Raw genomic sequence first — 21473 nt, 5'->3', positions numbered from 1 at the left:
CCTGAGGCCCTGGGTTCGATTCCTCAGCACCACATAAGCAAAAAGAAAAAAGCCGGAAGTGGCGCTGTGGCTCAAGTGGTAGAGCGCTAGCCTTGAGCTGAAGAGCTGAGGGACAGCACCCAGGCCCAGAGTTCAGGCCCCGCGACCGGACCCAAAAAAAAAAAAAAGAGATGGACTCCAGAAGACTTACAGTCAGGAGCCTGAAGCCCGACCACCTAGATCTGAATCCTAGTCTGGTCAGTGATGATTCTGTGAGATGGTTATTTGAAAAGTGACACTTAATGAGAAAGAGAATCAGGGAGGGGGCCAAGATGGCCATGGAATAGTAGGGAAACACCGCAGGTCTCTCCAACCAAGTAGAGAGTTCGGATTTCAATACTCTTTTTCTTCAAAAGACTGACAACAACAAAAAGGCGATTACTCAGAGAGATACAGGAAGTGAAAAAAAAAGGAAAAAGGAAAAACTCCAGAACCTACACAAAGACGGTGAAGTCTTGCTGCCTGCGGCCGGCTCAGGACCCAGCAAGGACTACAGAGCCTCCAAGCGTCCCAAGATTCCCAAGAGCCAGTGCCCACCCGGAGAATACAAACAGAAAACTCGGAGTGCAGAACCCCCAGGAAGACACCCTTCCCCCCAGGGCGCAGTGCCTGGGTCCGGCCTGCGCAAACAGCCCAGCCCAGCCCTGAGCAGCAGCCAGCAGCGGCGGTGGTGATGAACCACCCCAGACGCGCAGCACACAGCCTCTCCACATCAGCCTGCGTGGAGACAGCCCAGCCCAGCCCGGAGCAGAGGCCACCGCAGTGGCAGCAGCAAACAAGCCCAGGCTCCCAGCACCTTTCTGCAGCAGCCCTGGTAAGTATCGGGCCCAGCCTGGGGCGACCCCAGGCTCCCCGCGGGGCACCGCGCCTCCCTGCACCGGCCTGCATAAGCGCCCAACCCAGCCTGGGGTGGTACAACGCCCGCTGTGGTGGAGCAGCAGCAGCAGCAGCAGGGGCGGGGGCAAATGACCCTAGGCCCCTGGCGCCTCTCCTTCCTCAACCCCCCCCCCCCCCCCCCCCCCAGTCCATGGAAGCAACCCAACCCAGCTCGGGATAGCGGTGAATGCAGTGGTGCCAGCGAATGACCCCAGGCGTGCGGTGCTGTGTGGTGCCTCTCTACACAGGACCATGTAAGCAACCCAGCCTGGAACAGCAGTGGTGGCTTAGGTGGCGGCAGCGGAAACAAAGGACCAGACTCACAGAGCGACCCTGTGCCTCCCTGCGCTGGCCCGCCGAAGCAGTCTAGCCCAGAGCAGGGTGGCAGCGGAGAGGAACCCCAGGCCCGTGACACCAAATGGGACAGCATAAGCAGTAGTAAAGACCGTGAAACAGACCCAGCCTGCACCACCATCCAGTATGGCCCATAGTCAATGAACTGGGAACATGGAGTTGAACAGCAACCTACAGCACACAAACCAGCCATCTGCCACAGCACCGCTGGATAGCTCCCAAACAGTACCAGGATAAGCAGGAACCCTAGCCATCTTAACTGCCTGCCCCTGACTGGTCAGGATCTGAGTGCGCACCTCAGCAGAGGGCAAAGTGTGTCTGCCCACAACAAAGTTAACAGGAGTAAGCCCTACGTGAGTCAGACCAACAGCTGGAAAGCAGCCCCTCCCACAACAGCACCTTGGACCAGGTAAAATACTCTCAACCAGCCCAGAGCTGAGAGCAAGCTACATCAATAGATTCAGGAACAAATCCAGAACCAAGCAAAGGTAGCCACCTAGTGACCAAAACAATCAGGGCCTGGAATTGGTCTCCAACAATCCCTGAATCCACATGCGAAAATCACAGCAAATAATTGCAAAATTCATCAACAGCCAAGACAGTAAACCAGACTCAAAGGCCAGCAACCACACGCCAGTGGGAGCGAAAAAGAAATGGAAGACAAATGCTACATCCAAGAGATGATAGAGGCAATGACTCAAGAATTAAAATGAGAAATAAATCAGAAACTTAAAGAACAAAAGAATGAGCTATCAAAAGAGATCTAGGCCTTCAAATAAGAAATACACACAAAAATACAGTACACACCTTGCTAAAAGATGAGATTAGTTCTTTAAGGAACAACATAGAAATTATAAATGGCTCAATCTCCTTCATGCAAAATTCAATTTCCTCCATGCAAACCACAATGTAGGCCACAGTTAATAGAATAAATGAAGTGGAAATAGAATATCAGATACTGACGACAAAGTGCAGGCACTAGAAAAAAAAGTTACAGATATGGAAAAAACACCCAAAACATGCCAAAGGGAAGCCCCAAAACAAGCAAACAGTGCCAAGAAATTTAACCTTCATATAATTGGAGTGGGTGAAGGGGAGGAATACCAGAATAAAGGAATGCAACACTTATTCAATAAGATCATCATTGAAAACTTCCCCAGTCTTAAAAGAGAAAATCTTACCTACATAACAGAGGCCTACAGAACACCTAACAAGCAAGATCCCAGGAGGAACACTGCAAGGCACATTTTAGTAAAACTGCTAGATTTTAGCAATAAAGAAGCAATCTTGCACGCAGCAAAAGCAAAGAAGAAGCTATACTACAATAAGGGAAAAATTAGAATCACTCCACACAGACTCTGAATGCAAGAAAAGCCTGGGAAAGTACCATCCAAGCCCTGAGAACCAACAACTGCCAGCCCAGACTGGTATATACAGCAAAGCTACCATTCACATTCAAGGGAGAAACTAAAATTTATAATAGTAAAGAAAAATTAAATGAATTCATAAACAATGAGCCAGCATTACAAAGAATATTAAGAGTAGGAATACAACCTGAAGAAACCATTAAAGAACAGGAATATCCAGACCTGACAGATATTGTTAGGAGACCAAGTTAGTAAACACAGGAGGGAAGGAAAGAAGAAAAACTTAGGAAAGTATAAAATGACAGGAAATACAATATACCTCTCTATAATAATCATAAATATTAATGGACTCAGCTCACCAATCAAAAGAAAAAGAACCGCAGATTGGATCAGAAAACAAGATCCATCAATTTGCTGTCTTCAAGAGACCCACCCTCACAGCCAAAGATAAAAGCAAACTCCAAGTAAAGGGATGGAGAAAGATCTACCATGCAAATGCCCCCAGCAAGAAAGCAGGAGTTGCCATTATGATATCTGATAGAATAAATTTTACACTAAAATCACTACAAAAAGACAAAGGAGGTCACTATTTAATAATACAGGGAACAATCCAAGAAAAGGACATCACCATTGTCAGTCTATATGCCCCAAACATCGGTGCACCCAAATATGTTAAGCAAATACTCTCAGATTTACAGGAAATGATGGATCCAAATACAATAATACTAGGAGACTTTAATACTCCACTCTCACGGAAGGACAGGTCCACCAACCAAAGAATTGGCAAAGAAGTCTCTGAATTAAATAAAGTCATATCTCAAACAGACTTAACTGACATATACCAAGTTTTCCACCCAACAACAACCCAGTACACATTCTTCTCAGCAGCCCGTGGAACTTTTTCTAAAATAGATCATATATTAGTTCATACAAAGAATTTAAGCAAACACAAGAAAATTGACATAATCCCCTGTATTTTATCTGACCATAGTGGAATCAAACTAGTTTTCAATAACAAGGCATACAGTAGAAAAAACTCAAACACATGGAAATTAAACAGCACACTGCTGAGCAACACATGGGTCACAGAAGAAATTAAAGAAGAAATTAAAAAGTTCCTACAATTCAATGAAAATGAAGACACATCACAAAGAAACCTATGGGACACAGCAAAAGCATTCCTGAGGGGCAAGTTTATTGCTCTCAGTGTGCACATCAAGAAAACAGAGACAGACCAAATAAACAATCTCATGATGCAACTAAAGCTGCTAGAGACACACAAAAAAGTTAAACCTAAAGTCGCTAGATGGCACGAGATAACCAAAATCAAAGCTGAAATTAACAAAATAGAGACTAAGAAAACTATAAATAAAGGTAATAAAACAAAAGGCTGGTTTTTGAAAAAAATCAAAATTGATGGACCTTTGGCAAGATTAACTAAAAACAGAAGAAAGGAGACCCAAATCAATAAGATCAAAGATACCACAGGAACAATTATAAAGAAATATTTCCCGACTGTATACTCACAAAGGAAGGAAAACCTAGCAGAAATGTATGAATTCCTAGAGAAACATAAATTGCCCAAACTGAACCAAGAAAAAAATTAAATCAAATATACCAATTACCTACAATGAGCTAGAGGAAGCAATCAGAAACCTTCCAACAAGGGAAAGCCCAGGACCAGATGGATTCACTATGGAATTCTATAAGACCTTTACAAAGGAACTAATACCCTAACTCCTCCAGCTCTTTAGAGAAATAGAAGCAGAGGGAGTAATCTCAAACTCATTCTATGAAGATAATATCACACTCATCCCCAAACCAGGCAAAGACCCAACAACAAAAGAGAACTACAGACCAATCTCTTTGATGAACACAGATGCAAAGCTCCTCAATAAAATTCTAGCCAACAGAATCCAGAAACATATAAAAAAAATCATACATTATGACCAAGTAGGCTTCATCCCAGAGATGCAGGGATGGTTTAACGTACGTAAGTCAATAAATGTAATCCATCACATCAACAGATCCAAGGTCAAGAACCACATGATTATCTCCATTGACACAAAAAAGGTTTTTGATAAAATACAACATTCATTCATGTTAGAAGCTCTGGAAAAAATTGGAATAGAAGGAACATTCCTTATACCAATAAAAGCCTTATATGACAGACCAACAGCCAATATCATACTTAATGGGGGAAAACTACAACCAATTCCCCTAAAAACAGGAACAAGGCAAAGATGCCCACTCTCTCCACTCCTATTCAGTATAGTTCTGGAATCCTTAGCCAGAGCAATAATGCAAGAAAAAGACATTAACGGGATCCTCATAGGGGAGGAAGAAGTTGAACTATCTCTTTTGCAGATGACATGATTTTATACCCTACTGATCCCAAAGGTTCCATCCCCAAAATCTTAGAGCTTATAAACCACTTTAGCAAAGTAGCAGGATACAAAATTAACTCACAAAAAATCAGTCATCTTTCTGTACACCAACAATGTACAAGCTGAAAGGGAAATCAAGGAAACAACCCCATTCATAATAATTTCAAAAAAAAGTATCTAGGAATTAACCTTACCAAAGATATAAAGGTTCTATTTCATGAAAACTATAAAAGCCTAAAAAAAGGAATCATAGAGGATACCAGGAAATGGAAAGATCTCCCATGTTCCTGGATAGGCAGAATTAACATAGTGAAAATGGCTATACCGCCAAAATTGATATACACATTCAATGCAATTCTCATTAAAATTCCAATGACGTACTTTACTGAAATAGAGAAAACAGTCCAAAAGTTCATATGGAACAACAAAAGGCCTAGAATAGCCAAAGCAATTCTAAGCAAAAGAAACAACACAGGAGGGATCACGATACTGAATTTTGAGCTCTACTATAGAGCCATAATAACAAAGACAGCTTAGTACTGGTACAAAGAGACCCAAAGACCAATGGAACAGACTAGAGGACCCAGAAATAAAGCCACATATGTACAGTCAGTTGATATTTGACAAAGGAGCCAAAGACATACAGTGGAAGAATCATAACCTCTTCAGCTAGTGGGGCTGGGAAAACTCGGTAGCCACATGTAGAAAAATGAAAGTGGACTCTAGCCTATCACCATGCACTAACATCTACATCAATTCAAAATGGATTAAAGGCCTTAACATTAAACCTGATACTCTGAAACTACTGCTGGACAGAGTAGGAGAGACACTTGAACTTAAAGGCACAGGCAGGAACTTCCTGAGCAGAGTCCCAGGGTCACAACAAATTGGAGAGAGACTGGACAAATGGGACTACCTTAAAATAAAAAGTTTCTGCACAGACAAAGAAATAGCAACCAATCTAGAAAGACAGCCAACTAATTGGGAAAAAATATTTACCAACATTATACAGAGAACTCAAGGAACTAACCTCTCACAAATCTAACAAACCAATCATGAAATAGGCAAGAGAACTAAAGAGAGACTTCTCAGAAGAAGAGATAAAAATGGCAAAGAAATACATGATCATCCCTGGCTGTAAAGGAAATGCAAATAAAAACAACACTGAGTATAACCTTACCCCAGTCAGAATGGCCCACATCCTAAAGTCAGCCAACGACAAATGCTGGAGGGGATGTGGAGAAAAAGGAACCCTACTGCATTGCTGGTGGGATTGTATACCAATACAACCACTTTGGAAAGCAGTCTGAAGATACCTCAGAAAGCTAAATATAGACCTCCCCTATGACACAGCCATACCACTCCTAGGCATCTACTCTGAGCAACAGGAACCAATATACAAAGACACATGGACCTCCATGTTTATTGCAGCACTGTTCACAATAGCCAAGATTTGGAAACAACCCAGATGCCCCACTACTGATGAGTGGATCCAAAAATTGTGGTACCTATATACAATGGAATATTATGCAGCCATTAGAAAGGACAAAATAATGGCATTTGGAGGGAAATGGATGGAACTAGAAGAAATCATGTTGAGCGAGGTAAGCCAAGAGCAAAGAGACTAATGGCACATGGTCTCCCTGATATGTGGATGCTAAAGCTAAAATACAAGACGATATGGCAAACAGAACTCAATAAACAAAGGACAGCCACACATTTTGTCATATCATTGCTAGATGACTCCATGTTCTGGACCATACATATGGTAGATATATGCATGCAACAGAGGAAAGCCAGGAGGAGGAACAGAATAAGTGGGAACAGCCCACACTAAGCAAAAGGAAAGAAATGTAAACATCACCTGATGTGGAAAAAGTAACTTGTATTGTCAAAGCTCATAGAATTCACAAACTGTATAGACATGATAATGACAAACACATTAAAATGTGTGTGTGACTCTAAGTATCCTATTCCACAATAGTATGAAAAATGTGAAAGTTATGTAATCACCTAATCTCAATTAAAGAAAAAAAGTAAGAGAAGGGATGGGTTAAGAGAGGTGGGTGACAGTGTGGTCAGACACTTTGTAATCATATACTGTTTTGTAGAATGGGAGCTTCTTTGTAAAACTACTTAAAGATAATTTTAAAAATTTAGAAATGGCACTTAATAAGCACATCTACCTACCAAAGAGGTTGTGAGCATTCAAAAATCCAAATAGCAGGCTAGGAATGTGGCTTAGTGGTAGAGTGCATGCCTAGCATGCATGAAGCCCTGGGTTCGATTCCTCATTACCACATATACAGAAAAAGCTGGAAGTGGTGCTTTGGCTCAAGTGGTAGAGTGCTAGCCTTAAGCAAAAGAAGCTCAGGGACAGTGCCTAGGCTCTGAATTTAAGTCCCAGGACTGGCACAAAAAAAATCCAAATAGATAAGGTGCTTAATAGGGTGTCTAGCATATAGCAAGTCCCCACAGGAATTGCTGTAAATCATGTGTTTTCTACTGTGGCCCTCAGTCGATCTACAGATTGAAAACCTTTCTTGGAAAAGGCCTTACAAAGAAGCTGGGGCTTCAGAATCGGAGGTCTTGGAGGAGTTCTTACCCTCTCCAAATGTTTTTGCTCATCTGTCCAACAGAGATATTACCTACCTTGCAAAGTTGCATGACATTGAATCTCATGAGTAAGATCATATATTTAAAAGCACATGATTTTTGCACATAGCATTCAACAAATATTAAGGAGAGGGAAGGTGAGAGTTCATACTCCCCAACTTTCAGAGGTTGAAATATCTTTTTAAAAAAATGTATAATTGCCTTGGCTGAAAAATACCATCCTCCTTGACCACATGTATTTTATTCCAATTGTGCTGATGTTTCTTTTTTCTTCTCCATCCCCATGTGTCCAAGCATCTCAGTTCTGGAGTTGCTTCTTCCTGTAGTTTTCTGTTCTGTCATCCTGTGTTCTTAGTCCTGCTCCTGTATTCCTCTTGTCCTGCAGTCCTCTGCTCCTATCTCTCGTAGAACCTATGATGTGGAAATTTTTCTATTTGTGCAAGTGGCAAGGGCATTAGTATAGCTCTTCATTCTTCACCCTTTGCATAGTCCCTGGTAAATAGTAGGCATTGAGTTAATGCTCATTGAAAATACAGACCTACCATCTTTCCTCATTTAAGAAGAGATTAAATGCAAAAGCAGGTGATTTCTGGAAAAGGACTAACTACAATCATTTAAGATCCATTCTTTCTTTGACACAGAGTTTCACTATATAGCCTCGGCTGGCCTTGAAGTCATTATTTTCCTACTTCAGCTTCCTGAGTGCTGGCATTACAAAAGTGTACCATCACACCTGGCTCAGATCTGTTCTCATGTAGGAATTTTTTTTCTGTATTAAGAATTCTAAGATGTAGTAAGAATAACGATTGAAAGCTGGAAATATAAATGACTATCATGAATATTTTATGCAAATTCTTGAATTTGGCACATCTTAGTTACTAATAATAGAAATCCACTGTCACCATAATAGCTCATAAATATTCATTAACCAATCATTTGGTTTTAGTGTTTATTTCTAAGGCCTCTTTTTCTTTCATATTGTTCTGATTAGGAGTTCATGCAAATGCTTTATTTTTGAGATATGGGAAAATATATATCTAGAATTGAATCAATAGTTTACATTTATTTTCTCTAGATAGTGAAAGATTTAAATTAGAAAGTAATGAAAGCTGTTCTTTTCAGTGTTCTTGTTCATGCACATGTAAAACTATGTGTCATACTCCATGGTGAATGATTTGTTATATGATAACAGAAAAATATGTATAAGTAGTCTAAATTCTGGCAGCAAGAATGTTTCCTAAAGTTATTAATTCTGGTGAACCTGTCTATTCAATGTAATCTTAAAAAGAATATTTCTAGCTGGGTGTTGGTGGTTCACATCTGTAATCCTAGTGACTCAGGAGGCTGAAATCTGAGGATCGTGATTTAAAGCTAGCCAAGGCAGGACTGTCTGTGACACTCCTATCTCCAATCAACGACCAACACCACAGTAGCACTGTGGCTCAAAATGGTAGAGTGCTAGCCTTGAGTAGAAAAAGCTCAGGGTCAGCACCCAGGTCCTGAGTTCAAGCCCCATGATCTACCAAAAAGAAAATTATCTTCTTCATACATAGCAGGTTGTTATAACCTGGGTTTTAAGTGTCCCTCAGAAGACCATGTGCTCAAGGCTTATCATCAAGGCTGGTGCTATTGGAAAGTGGTAGAACCTTTAAGAAATGAAGCCTAGTAGAAGAAAGTAAGATCATTAGGGCATGTTTTTGAAAGGGACATCAGGCAACTCTGCCCCTTCCTTTCTGCCTCTTACAACCTGGCTACCATGAGATTAGAAGTGCTCTACACTGGGCTGAGTATGTGATTTAGTGGTATATTGCCTGCCTACCAGGCATGAAGCCCTAGGTTTGATTCCTCAGTACCACATACACCGAAAAAGCCAGTAGTGGCACTGTGGCTCAAGTGGTAGAATGCTAGCCTTGAGCAAAAGAAGCTCAGGGACAGTGCCCAGGCCCTAAGTTCAAGCCCCAGGACTAGAAAAACAAAAATGTGACCTACACTCATGATGTTCTATTGCCTTGCCATAGGTCCAAAACGTTGGTACCAAGAGACAATCCAGTGAAACTCTAAAACTATGAGCAAAACAAACCTTTCTTCCTTATAAACTGCATACCTGTCACAGTGACAGAGAGCTGGCTGACAGAGATACATAGAAAGTACCATCCATGCCTCCAGACATCCTCCATTCCCAAGGTACTGCCGGCTACCTGCGGCATAACACACAAAAGTATCCATTAGCTGTCTTCAGAGCCACACCTAATCCAACTCCATGCCACATCACCCCACTTAGCTAGCCTTGCTGGCACAGCCTCAAGACCAGCTCCTTGCTTCCTTGCTCCCTGGCTCACCTCCTCTGACATTACCCATTAGGAGATTTTTATAGACCTGGAAAGAGATACCATCTCTGGTTGGCCAATAAACAGTGCAGAAGCACAAAAAAGATTAACCAGTTTGCCCAAAGTCATTGAGGATAAACAAGTTTTTCCTACTTACCTACTAGTTTGTACAAAATGTGCAAAATGAAGGTGAGTGTAGACATTTCGTCCACATAGCTGTAAGTACACATCAAGTCTACCTTTCAGGGATGAATTTGTTTGTTTGTGTCAACACTAAATTTTGTTACTAAACAATCTTCTTTTCTCCTTTGTAAAAAAAATCTGTTCTCTATCATATACTAATATAAAACTTTGTTGTATTTGGAAAATGTAATTTGGTTTTAATTGTCCTTGGGGGAGGGGGGTTGTTTGTTTGTTTTTGTCAGTCCTGGGGCTTGAACTCAGGGCCTGGTTGCTGTTCTCAAGCTCTTTTTGCTCAAGGCTAGTGCTCTACCACTTGGAGCCACAGCTTTACTTTCTGCTTTCTGGTGGTTAATTGGAGATAAGAATCTCAAGAACTTTCCTTTGAACAGCAATCCTTAGATCTCAGCCTCCTAATTAGCTAGTATTATGGGCATAAGTTACCACCAGCCAGCTATCCTGTCTTTTACATTAGGAAGTTGGTACATATTATTTCTAAGATGCTTTAGTGTTGATTCTGTGTTTTTAGATCACAAAAATTATGAGTAATCTTTATCTTAATGTGTTTGCCTATTTTCCAGTTACATAGAAAATGTTCACCTGACTACATTCACTTAATGTTATATCTGTGTTACCCTTTCAGGGTAATTTAATCCAAACATTGTTTTCATAGGTTTGTATAATTACATATCTTTAGACAAAGTCTAGCTTTTTAATTCTCCAAAGATTAACCTTGAGTGCCATCTTGTGGTCAAAGGAAGCACTAGCATTAGAAGTTTCTCCTATCGATGTATGATAGGAGAAACAATAGGAAAAAAAAAAGATAGGAGAAACAATATAAACAGAAGTTTTAAGAATCCCTTTTAAGGTAATTTCTGGCTGAGGGTGTCTCCATGCTAGAACATATGTCTAGAATTCACAAAGCTCTGAAAAAGTAAATCATGATAAGCAAATAAGAATAATTCTGCCAGGCAATTCATTTTGTCTCTGCTTGGATATTAGAGGCAGAGAGCTTGGAACTTCAAGAAGTGCTCAAATAGTCAGGCACCAGTAACTCACGCCTGTAATCCTAGCAACTCCGGAGGCTGAGATCTGAGGATCGCATCTGAAGCCATCCCTGACAGGAAAGTTTGTGAGACTTTTATCTCCTATTCACCACCACCACCAACACCCCTAAAAAAAAAAAAAAAAAAAAAAAGCCAGAAGTGGAGCTGTGGCTCAAAGCTCAGGGACAGCACCCAGGCCCTGAGTTCAAGCCTCAGGACCAGCACACACACACACACAAAGTATTCAGATAGCTCTAAAAGCCCTCTCTTTAGCTTACATGTTATGCTTATGGTAGCCAGCCATTCCAAATTTCTTCCATTTGTAAGCAAAACTGTCCAGAAAATGAGAGATTATCTCCATTTTATAAGGAAGGTATGCAGAAAAATTTAGATAATAAAAATTAAATTCCTCAAGGTTACACATTTATGAAGAAAGCTGCAATTCAAACTCAGGCCTGCCAGGTGGTCTGCAGGCCTCTGGAAGGCTTTGGGGCGGGGAGAGGGCAAGTCAGAGGATTGTGGGGGGCGCAGAGAGATGCTGGTGATTGGTACACAGGTGCACAGGGCTGGGGTGGGGGTAGGGAGGGTGTATGGGGACATAAATAGGACTGCTCTGGCTTGGGGAACTGCCCGTTCAGTCTCAGAAAGTATATCTCCCACTAAGTTTTCAGTTCTTTGGACTTAAAAGAAAAACAAAACACTGTTCGATTTTGGTCTTTATTTGTGGGTATTTACTTAATCCACTTCTTTCTCTAACTAGCTCTAAAATTCACTTTTAGAGTTGTTGCAGCATAGACTTCGGTGGATCCTGGTATGTTACAGACACCATAGCTTAAGGCAGCTTCCCCTGTATTGCTCCAGAAATAGAGCGGTTTTGATATGAGTCAAAAGATGCATATGGGCCTTTTTTTTTTTAATCTATGAAAATGGATTCCCCCTTCCCTCTCTCTTTCTCTTCCTCCTCCCTTACCACTCCACCCGTCCTTTCCCTGTCCACCTTCCCCTCCCCTCTTCTTGCTTCCTCTCCTTTTCCTTTTTCTCCTTCACCCCCATTCCTCTTCCCTCACTGCCAGAGAAGTATGAGGTGTGGGTTGGTTTAGGCCTTGTCCATTTCCTCCCTAAGGGGAGAGGTCGAGGGGGGCTATATCCCCAAGGGGGCTATATCCCCAAGGGCATATTAGATCATCATTTGCCAGAAGAAAGAAGGAAGCCCTGAAGTCCCAGTGGGACTCAGTTCCCAGTCCTGGGTTACTAATGGGCGGGCACAGCAAGAGACAGGAAGTTGTGTGACTCCTGCTCTGTTCTCTGCTACTTTGCAAGAGCACAGTGTTATTTACAATGTCATCATAGCCAAGAACTGAGAACTGAGCATTAGAGTTTCCCATTGTATTTTTTTTTTTCAGCTTTTTCTGCTTATGTGGTGCTGAGGAATCGAACCCAGGGCCTCACTCATGCGAGGCAAGCACATTACCACGGAGCCACCTTCCCAGCCCAGATATTTTCCTTTTCCTTTTAAGAATGTCCGTGGAAATTTGATAGATTTTATGGATTCTATGGAACATTTTTCAGTAATATAGTCATTTTCACAACATAGATTCTATCAATCCAGGAATATGGGAAGTTTTCTATCTTCTGGTGTTTGCCTCAGTGTCTTTTTCCAGTGTTTCATAGTTTTTATTGTATAAGTCTTTCACCTCCTTGGTTAAGTTTATTCCTCAATATGTATTCATCTATGTTTTTAGACTATTGTGAGTGACATTGTTTCACTTATTTCTTTCTCAGGATATTTCTTACTGGTATAAAAACTACTGGATTTTGCCCAAACAGGCTTCTACTTGTAAAGATTATATAAGAAGCTGGGCGCTGGTGGCTCATGCCTGTAATCCTAGCTACTCAGGAGGCTGAGATCTGAGTATCACGGTTCAAAGCCAGCCCGGGCAGGAGAGACCGTGAGACTCCTATCTCCAGAAAACCACCAGAAAACTGGAAGTGGCGCTGTAGCTCAAGTGGTAGAGCGCTTGCCTTGAGCTGAAGAGCTGAGGGACAGTGCCCAGGCCCAGAGTTCAAGCCCCATGACTGACAAAAAAAAAAAAAAAGATTATACAAGAATGTGTTTTTTATTGTAGTGTTCCTGTTAACAAGTTAAACAGTGATTCAGATGACAAAAAAAAATTCTGTGTTTTGGGTCAAGCTTTTAGGGTTTTTCAAGTATAGGATTATATCATCTGCAAATAGTAATAATTTAATTCCTTCCTTTCTTTTTAGTATTGCCTTTTATTTCTTTTTCTTGCCTTATTACTCTGGCTAAGAATTCAAGTACTATATTGAACAAGAGTGGAAAGAGTTGACACTCTTGTCTCATTCCCAGTTTTAGAGGAAAAGCTTTTAGTTTTCCATATATATATATATATATATATATATATATATATATATCCTTGATTTAACGTATATATATATATATATATATATATAATATTTCTGTATCCTCATCAGCTGATGCCCTTCTTGTTGCAATAAAAAATATATTCTAGGCTGGGAAGGTGGCTCAGTGGTAGAGTGCTTTCCTTGCATGCACGAGGCCCCAGGTTTGATTCCTCAGCACTACATAAACAGAAGAAGCCAGAAGTAGTGCTGTGGCTCAAGTGGTAAAGCGCTAGTCTTGAGCTGAAGAGCTGAGAGATAGTGCCCAGACCCAGAGTTCAAGCCCTATGACCAACAAAAGACAAAACAAATAACAACAACAAAAAAAATTCTTACAGTCCTCTTGCCTTCACATTAAAAAAAAAAAAAGCTTAGATTCTCTCCATGAGAGGGAACATTCAATATTTGTCTTTCTGTTTGTCTAATTTCACTTAATGTAATAATCTCCGGTTAGTAATATATGTATATATTACTATTTACTCATAGGTTTGTCATGTATAGTCTTTATTATGATGAAACATGATCTTTCTATTCCTAGTTTCCTTTGGACTTTTATCATGAAGGGATGTTGACTTTAGTCAAAAGCCTTTCTGTATCTATTCAGAGGATCATGAGATTTTTGTCCTGGATTTTGATTTGAATATGTTGAACTATCCTTACATTCCTTGCATGCCTGGAATAACACTAACTTGATCATGGTGTTTTATCCTTTTAATGTATTATGAAATTTAGTTTGCAAGTATTTTATTGAGAAATTTTACATCTATGTTCATCAGAAAAATTGGTCTGTAGTTTTCTTTTTCTGTTGTATCTTTATCTGGTTTTGTAATCAAGCTAATACTGGCTTCATAAAATGAGTTTTATAGCTGAGTGCTGATGGCTTATGCCTGTAATCCTAGCTAGTCAAGAGGCTGAGTTCAAAGTCAGCCCAGCATGGAAAACTGGAAGTGGTGCTGTGGTAGAGTGCTATCCTTGAGTAAAAAAACAAGGCTAGCACTCAAGCCCTAAAATCAAGCCTCACAACTGACAACAAAAAATGAGAAGAGGTTCATAGCATTCTTTCCTTTTACCTTTTGTGGAATCCTTTTACCTTTTAAGAAGCCTTACTTGGGGCTGAGAAGGTGGCTCAGTGGTAGAGTGCTTGCCTTGCATGGGTTTGATTCCCCAGCACCACATAAGCAAAAAGAAAAAAAGCTGGTAGTGGCGCTGTGGCTCAAGTGGTAGAATGCTAGCCTTGAGCTGAAGAGCTGAGGGACAGTGCCCAGGCCCAGAGTTCAAGCTCCAGGACTGGCAAAAAAAAAAAAAAAGAAGCCTTACTGTTAGTTCTTTAAAACCGTGCTAGAATTCAGCATGAAATCCATATAGTCTGATTTTCTGCATTAAGAGATTCTTTAATATTGTTTTAATCTCACTAGAGATATAGTTGTTTATATCTTCTTGATAGTAGGCCATATATGTTCAAATTTAACCTTTTCTCAATTTTCCAATTTATTACAATATGTTTTCAAAATATTCCCTAGTAAACCTCTGGATTTCAGTGGCATTTCTTATAATTATCTTTCTTTTAAAAAAATTAATTTGGGATTTGGGTCTTCTCTTTCTTTTGTGTAATTTGGCCAAGGTTTTATCACCTTGTTTTATCTTTCCAAAGAACCTACTATTTGTTTCATTGATCCTTTATATTCTTTTAGTGTTTATTTTACTAATTTCCATCCTTATCTTTATTATTTCTATTCATCACTATTTAGGAGTTTTGCTTGTTCTTGTTTTTAAAAAAATCAGATATATTATTAGGTCATTTGAAATGTTTCATCATTTTGTTTTATTTTGTTTTTGTGCTGACATTGGGGCTTGACCTCCAGGCCTTATATTCTCCCTTAGTTTTGTCATTCAAAGCCACACCTTCACTTCTGGCTTTTTGCTGGTTAACTGGAAATACTGATCTCTTGTATTTAACTACTTTGATTGGCTTTATTCAAGTCACAAGTCACAAGTCTTCAAATCTCTAGGATTATAGGTGTTAGACACCAGTGCCTGGCCTCTACATTTTTAATGTTGGCACTCACATCTCTAGCCTTCTCTCTTGAAACTGCCTTTTCTGAATCCCAAGGTTCTGGTAAGTTGTGTTTCCTTTAAATTTGGTTCTAGGATTTCTAAAGATATCCTCCCTGATCCCTTAAAAGTGTATCATTCAATAGCCATGTATTTATGTATCTTCTCTTGCTACCGATTTCCAATTTATTCTATATGAGCTAATGATGCTCAAGATATTATTTCAATTTCTTAATATTTGTTAAAGTTTGCTTTTTGTCCTAAAATATGATCTCTTTTGAAGAAATTTCCCTGGGTTGCTTTTTGCTTTCTTGATTACTATTCTTTGGGGAAGTACATGTTAAACTAGTATCTACCTGTTACCTAATATTGAGCAATCAGAAATGTACCGTGTTTAAAACCCATCATTCAAAGCCCATATTCTACTTATCTTTTCCATTTAATTTACTTGATTTATTTTTCTCACTTTTATTTATTTTGTGCACTTCCCAAAACATACTTCCCAAAATTCTTTTGGGAATTAAGATGCTTTCTTCTTGCTTTCTTTGCAGGTTTGCTACCACGAAATGTCGGCTTGCTAGAGAAAATAGAATGCCTCATGAAGTCAACTATAGAGCTGAAAGTATCTCTGCCTGCCCATCTCTAAGTAAATTAGCTTCAGATTGTTTGAGGGTTGTTTTTGTGTGTGTGGTTGCTGTTTGTTTAGAACTAAATTATGATTCATAACAATAAGTTGAAGTTTTCATTCAGCTAAATATGTTTGAATGTGGGAGTCTTAAAGTATGTGTTCTCCTTCAATGCTTTCTTCAACTTTTTCTATCAAAATTAATTTAGTAAACCACTCACATCAGAGTTGAAGCTCCTAAAAATTGGGTCTCTTATACTTTTAAGTATACTACCCTTTTTAATTGGTTAAAATGCAACTTAAAATTTAAAACTAAGTTCCAAAATGTTAAAAATAATAATAATGAGTAGCTCTATGTATGTATATGTATTAGTGCCTGACTGACTTCCCAGTCCATCTGAGTGAATCAGTCTAATGCAGGTGCTAATAGATTTTAGACTCCCAGACCTGTAGCTTTCCAGACCCTCTTTTCCTGAGTCCACTTACCTATCACACCTGAATAATTTTTAGTTTCTCTAGTAAATCCCTCACTTTTTTTTCTTTTTGGTTGTACAGGGGGTTTGAACTCAGGACCTTGCACTTGCTAGGCAGGTAATTCTGCAACTAAGCCATGCCTTGGTCTCTTAAAAATCTCTTGATTTTGTTACTTATTAGGCTCTGTTTGCCTAACTGAGCACAAACTAGTAAACAGGTATGACTAGAAAGAAATTCTTTGGCAGTACCCAGATCATATAAATCAAGACAAAATTTATTATTACTTTTTACTATCCAAATTATTCTAAGATTAAAATCAAACAAATTCTAAAGTAGAGACTCTGTATGATACAACTTGAGTAAGACCTAGAAAATAGGCAATTAGATGGTGAACCCTTATAATTCATTTTGTTAAAACAACATCGAAGCCCCTGCCTTTTTACTGTTATGCTTCACGGACATCTTTCCCTAAAATAAAAGTCAGTGAGTATGTGGCAGATATAAATCAAATGAATGAATTAGCTAAGAATGAAAAGATTCAGCAGAAAGTGACATTGAAATTTTTCTCAGTGGTTACTTGAATTTCTCAAGGTTACTTGAAATCACTTAGATGATTGTCAGCATTCCAAGACCAGTGCTTAACCACATCACTTTCCATCATTTTTCCTGCTAAATCCATTCACTTTCTCTTTTATTCTATTTCCCACCACAGATTCTTCTACATTGGAATCAGCTAGTGACATTAAGTCTTCTGACACAGGGGAGCAAGAGACTAAAAATGACTTGGAAGACTTTGATGAGACATGGGAAGAGGAAGTACAGAATCTTGTTGACTGGAGTGCTGCTCTAGATGCGGGTTCTTTAGATTGAGAATGGAAGTCCAGGATATAAAAAACAAACAGTTCTAACCACAGCTCAGCTTCTTGTAGCAACTTGGATTCTTGTTTTAAGTTGGTCTTACCTTGATTTAAGAAAAATACAAGTATACATCAGTACATATGTTGCTCTGCTTTTGTTGTTGTTGTTGTTGTTGTCATGGGGCTTGAACTCAGGGCCTAGTGGGCACTGTCCCTGTCCCTGAGCCTCTTTGTGCTCAAGGCTAGCACTCCACCACTTGAGTTACAGCTCCACTTCTAGTGTTTGAGTGGCTAATTGGAGAGAAGAGTCTCAGGGGGGGACTTTTCTGCTCAGGCTGCCTTTGAACAACGATTTTCAAATCTCAGCCTCCTGAGTAGGATTTACAGGCATGAGCTACTTAGTACCGGGCTGCTCTGTGCAATTTTTTGAAGTCTAAATCATTTGTTTGGAACTCAGCCCAGCTAGGGGTAGTTGCTGTTGCACCCCCACTGGTGGTATTATTATTATTATTATTATTATTATTATTATTATTATATACTCCCTCAGTCGCTTGGCAGCAGGAGAGTTGGGAGGAGGCCGTGTCAAAAGAGTGCTGGGCCAGAAGGGAGTTGAGGGTTGGGTCAAGAGGGGAGCATGTGAGTTCAGCGCTCCTAACCAAGCACAGGGTTCTGTACATTTATCTATCCCTGCCTGTCCTCATCTCTTCCATACTACAGGGAGGAGACACTGCCATCCACTAATGTTTCCTTGACCTTGACCAGCTCTGCCCTCATATGCTTACAGCTTTATCACCTCCCTGCTCCCAATGAACCCTCAGACTCAGCCTGCCAACATCTCTTCGGCAGTATGACTCCGCCTTTGGCCCCGAGGCTCTGCTTCTGTCCACACTATATGTCACTCATATTTCCCCAGGTTCATTTATTAATATCCAACCGTCATTTGCCCTCTACTTCTTTAGTCTGCTTTGCTTTCGTACCCATGCTATTCATATTCCATGAACACTTGCTAGGATTAGCAAGAAGTGCCATGTTGTCCCAACTCAACTAGACTGTTGTCCATCTCACACTAGAATTATTTATTTCTATGCCCCCAGAGAGATTTAGGCCTTTCTGCCCATAGATATACCCTAATAAATACCATACATGCCTACAGACATGACTGTAGATCTAGAAATGGGTATCTCATTTCTAGACTAACAGATTTGAGCTTAGGTGAAAGAAGGAAAGAAAGAAAGAGAGAAAGAGGGAGAGAGAAAAAGAAAGAAAGAGAGAAAGAGGGAGAGAGAAAGAGAAAGAAAGAAAGAAAGAGAGAGAGAGAGAGAAAGAGGGAGAGAGAAAAAGAAAGAAAGAGAGAAAGAGGGAGAGAGAAAGAGAAAGAAAGAAAGAAAGAAAGAAAGAAAGAAAGAAAGAAAGAAAGAAAGAAAGAAAGAAAGAAAGAAAGAAAGAAAGAAAGAAAGAAGGAAGGAAGGAAGGAAGGAAGGAAGGAAGGAAGGAAGGAAAGAAGGAAAGAAGGAAAGAAGGAAGGAAGGAAGGAAAATACCCTACTAGTCTCTGGGTACTTCCCTGGCTAACTAAAGTTATCTTAAGTCTGCCTTGGTGAGTTCCAACATCACTAAGTGCATCGTGAGTATTTTCTGCATGTGTGTGTTTAGGAAATAAGAGTTTTGTAAGTTCAATACTATAGCTTGTGCATCCTCAGAATGTATGAAGTTTTTGTAATATGTAGATGAGATTATATCTTGCTCTGATGACGTCTCTCACCTTCCTAAAATTCTTCAGAGAGAAAAAAAGCAGTTCTTCAAAGCAGCTGTGCCTAATAGATAATGTCCACACTGTGAAGTCCCTTCATGCTTCAGCCCTTACCCACACCTCCACCACAGCTCTGCGTCTGTGTGCCTTTGTCTTGTTGGGCTGCTGTAAAGAAAATGCCACAAACAGAAGAGCTTGGAGAAAATGGAGATGGACATTTCACAGCTCTGGACATTTAGAAGTCCTGGCTCAAGATGAAGGCAGACTCAGTGTCTAATGAGATCTTACTTCTGGGTCCATAAAGAGCTATTTCTTCATGGCCCGGGGGCGGGGGGCAAGGGAGGCTTTTTTCAAGATTACAAAATCCACTTATGAGGACTCTATCCCACAACCTAATAACTTCCCAAAGACTTCATTTCCAAATACTATCAGTTTGGGATGGAGATTTTAACACACAGAAACCGCTGCATTGAGTTGGTGCTCTCCCACATGTACCATGCGCTTCCCTGCTTCCCTGCCTTTGCTCAGTGTTTGTCTCCACTTAGAACACTTTTCCCCATCTGTATTTGGCCAAATCCTGTTCACCTCCTAAACTCTACTGCATCAGCCCCCACAACATTTTCTCTATATAACCCCCATGCTAGGCAAGGTCTCACTATGTAACTCAGACTGGCCTTCAACTCTAGTCTTCCTGTCTCTGTCTCCTGGGTGCTGGGATTACTAGCAGGTACCACCATGGCTGGCTTTTCTTTTTTCTTTTTTTGGTGCAGGTCCTGGGGCTTGAACTCAGGACCTAGGCATTATCCCTGAGCTTATTTTGCTTAAGGTTCACACTCTACCACTTGAGTCACACTGCTATTCCAGATTTTTCTGAGGTTTGTTAGAGATAAGAGTCTCAAGGATGTTACTTCCCCGGCTGGCTCTGAACCATAATCCTCAGATCTTAGCCTCTTAAACAGCTGGGATTATAGGTGTGCACCACAGATACCTAGCTTTGCTTGTCCTTTGACCATCTATAAAGTCTATAGTGATGTCTTCTTTCTTTTCCCTCATCAAGTAGGGGCTTAATAATTTCAACACTTTTCTAAAATTAAAAAAAAAATCTAACCTAGTTTTGGTTTTACTTATTTTCTTTATTGTTTCTATTTTCTTGCTTACCATTTAATTTTTTTTTTGGGGGGGGTCCAGTCATGGGGCCTGAACTCTGGGCCTGGGCGCTGTCCCTCAGTTCTTCAGCTCAAGGCTAGCACTCTACCACTTGAGCCATAGAGCACTTCTGGCTTCTTTTCTTTTTGCTTATGTGGTGCTAAGGAATCGAACCCAGGGCCTCATGCATGCAAGGCAAGTGCTCTACCACTGAGCCACCTTCCCAGCCCCCCCCCCATTTAATTTTTTATTCCTTCACTTATGTTTACTTTGAATTCAGCTTATCCTCCCCTTTGCCCCCATCCCCAGTGATTTGAAACCTTCTTAATTTCTTTTTTTTTTTAATTTATTTTATTGTAAAGTGCTGTAGAGAGGGGTTACAGTTACATGAGCAAGGCAATGAGTATTATTCTTGTTGAGCATTGTTGTCCCTTCCCTTGTTGTTTTCCCACTATCCCTTCCCTCCCCGACTTTGCTTACTCCTCCCTCCCACGCTGAAGTTGTAAAGTTCATTTCCAATATACTGTCTTGTGAGCATCATTGTTGCAATGGGTCATCCTGTGTCCTTGTTTCAGTGTTTCGTTATTTCCCCTTCCCCTCCCCAAATTAGACAAATGTATGTACAAGATACAGGGTACCAAAATCAAGTACAGTGACTACAGGAACATACAAAAGAAACAAAAAATCACAAAGCACATTTAAAACACAGCAACAAAAAAAGACCTCGTGTCCATATCTTGGGGTTCCTTTCACTTAGCATCATCTTATATGGTCATACGTACATAGTTTTTGACATTTTCTGCTTGTCTGGTAAGATTACCCTGGATGTATACTAATTATTGCAAATGAGGGAAACCATGGGACCTATGTTTCTTTAGGTCTGGCTTACTTCACTTAATATAATTTTTTACAAGTCTATCCATTTCCTAACAAATGGGGAAATGGAAATGTCATTCT

General features: G+C 40.2%; 1 protein-coding gene across 4 annotated transcripts in view; it reads left to right on the top strand.

Moving 5' to 3' along the window:
• The window catches only part of Ube2u (ubiquitin conjugating enzyme E2 U), a 60225-nt gene extending 42464 nt beyond the window's left edge, over positions 1-17761 (top strand). For 3 of the 4 annotated variants that reach the window (XM_042682389.1, XM_042682387.1, XM_042682386.1), the window contains 2 exons: positions 16217-16311; positions 17477-17761. In XM_042682389.1, the coding sequence (XP_042538323.1) occupies positions 16217-16311; positions 17477-17634 (253 nt within the window). In that variant the 3' untranslated portion in view covers positions 17635-17761. The remainder of the gene's footprint in view (positions 1-16216; positions 16312-17476) is intronic. The other variant, XM_042682398.1, reaches the window with a different exon arrangement.
• The last annotated feature ends 3712 nt before the right edge of the window (positions 17762-21473 follow it).

Source organism: Dipodomys spectabilis, unplaced genomic scaffold, assembly GCF_019054845.1.
Source record: "Dipodomys spectabilis isolate Male_0828 unplaced genomic scaffold, ASM1905484v1 ptg000002l, whole genome shotgun sequence".
Classification (NCBI taxonomy): domain Eukaryota; kingdom Metazoa; phylum Chordata; class Mammalia; order Rodentia; family Heteromyidae; genus Dipodomys; species Dipodomys spectabilis.
This window is presented reverse-complemented; position numbering and strand designations above follow the sequence as displayed.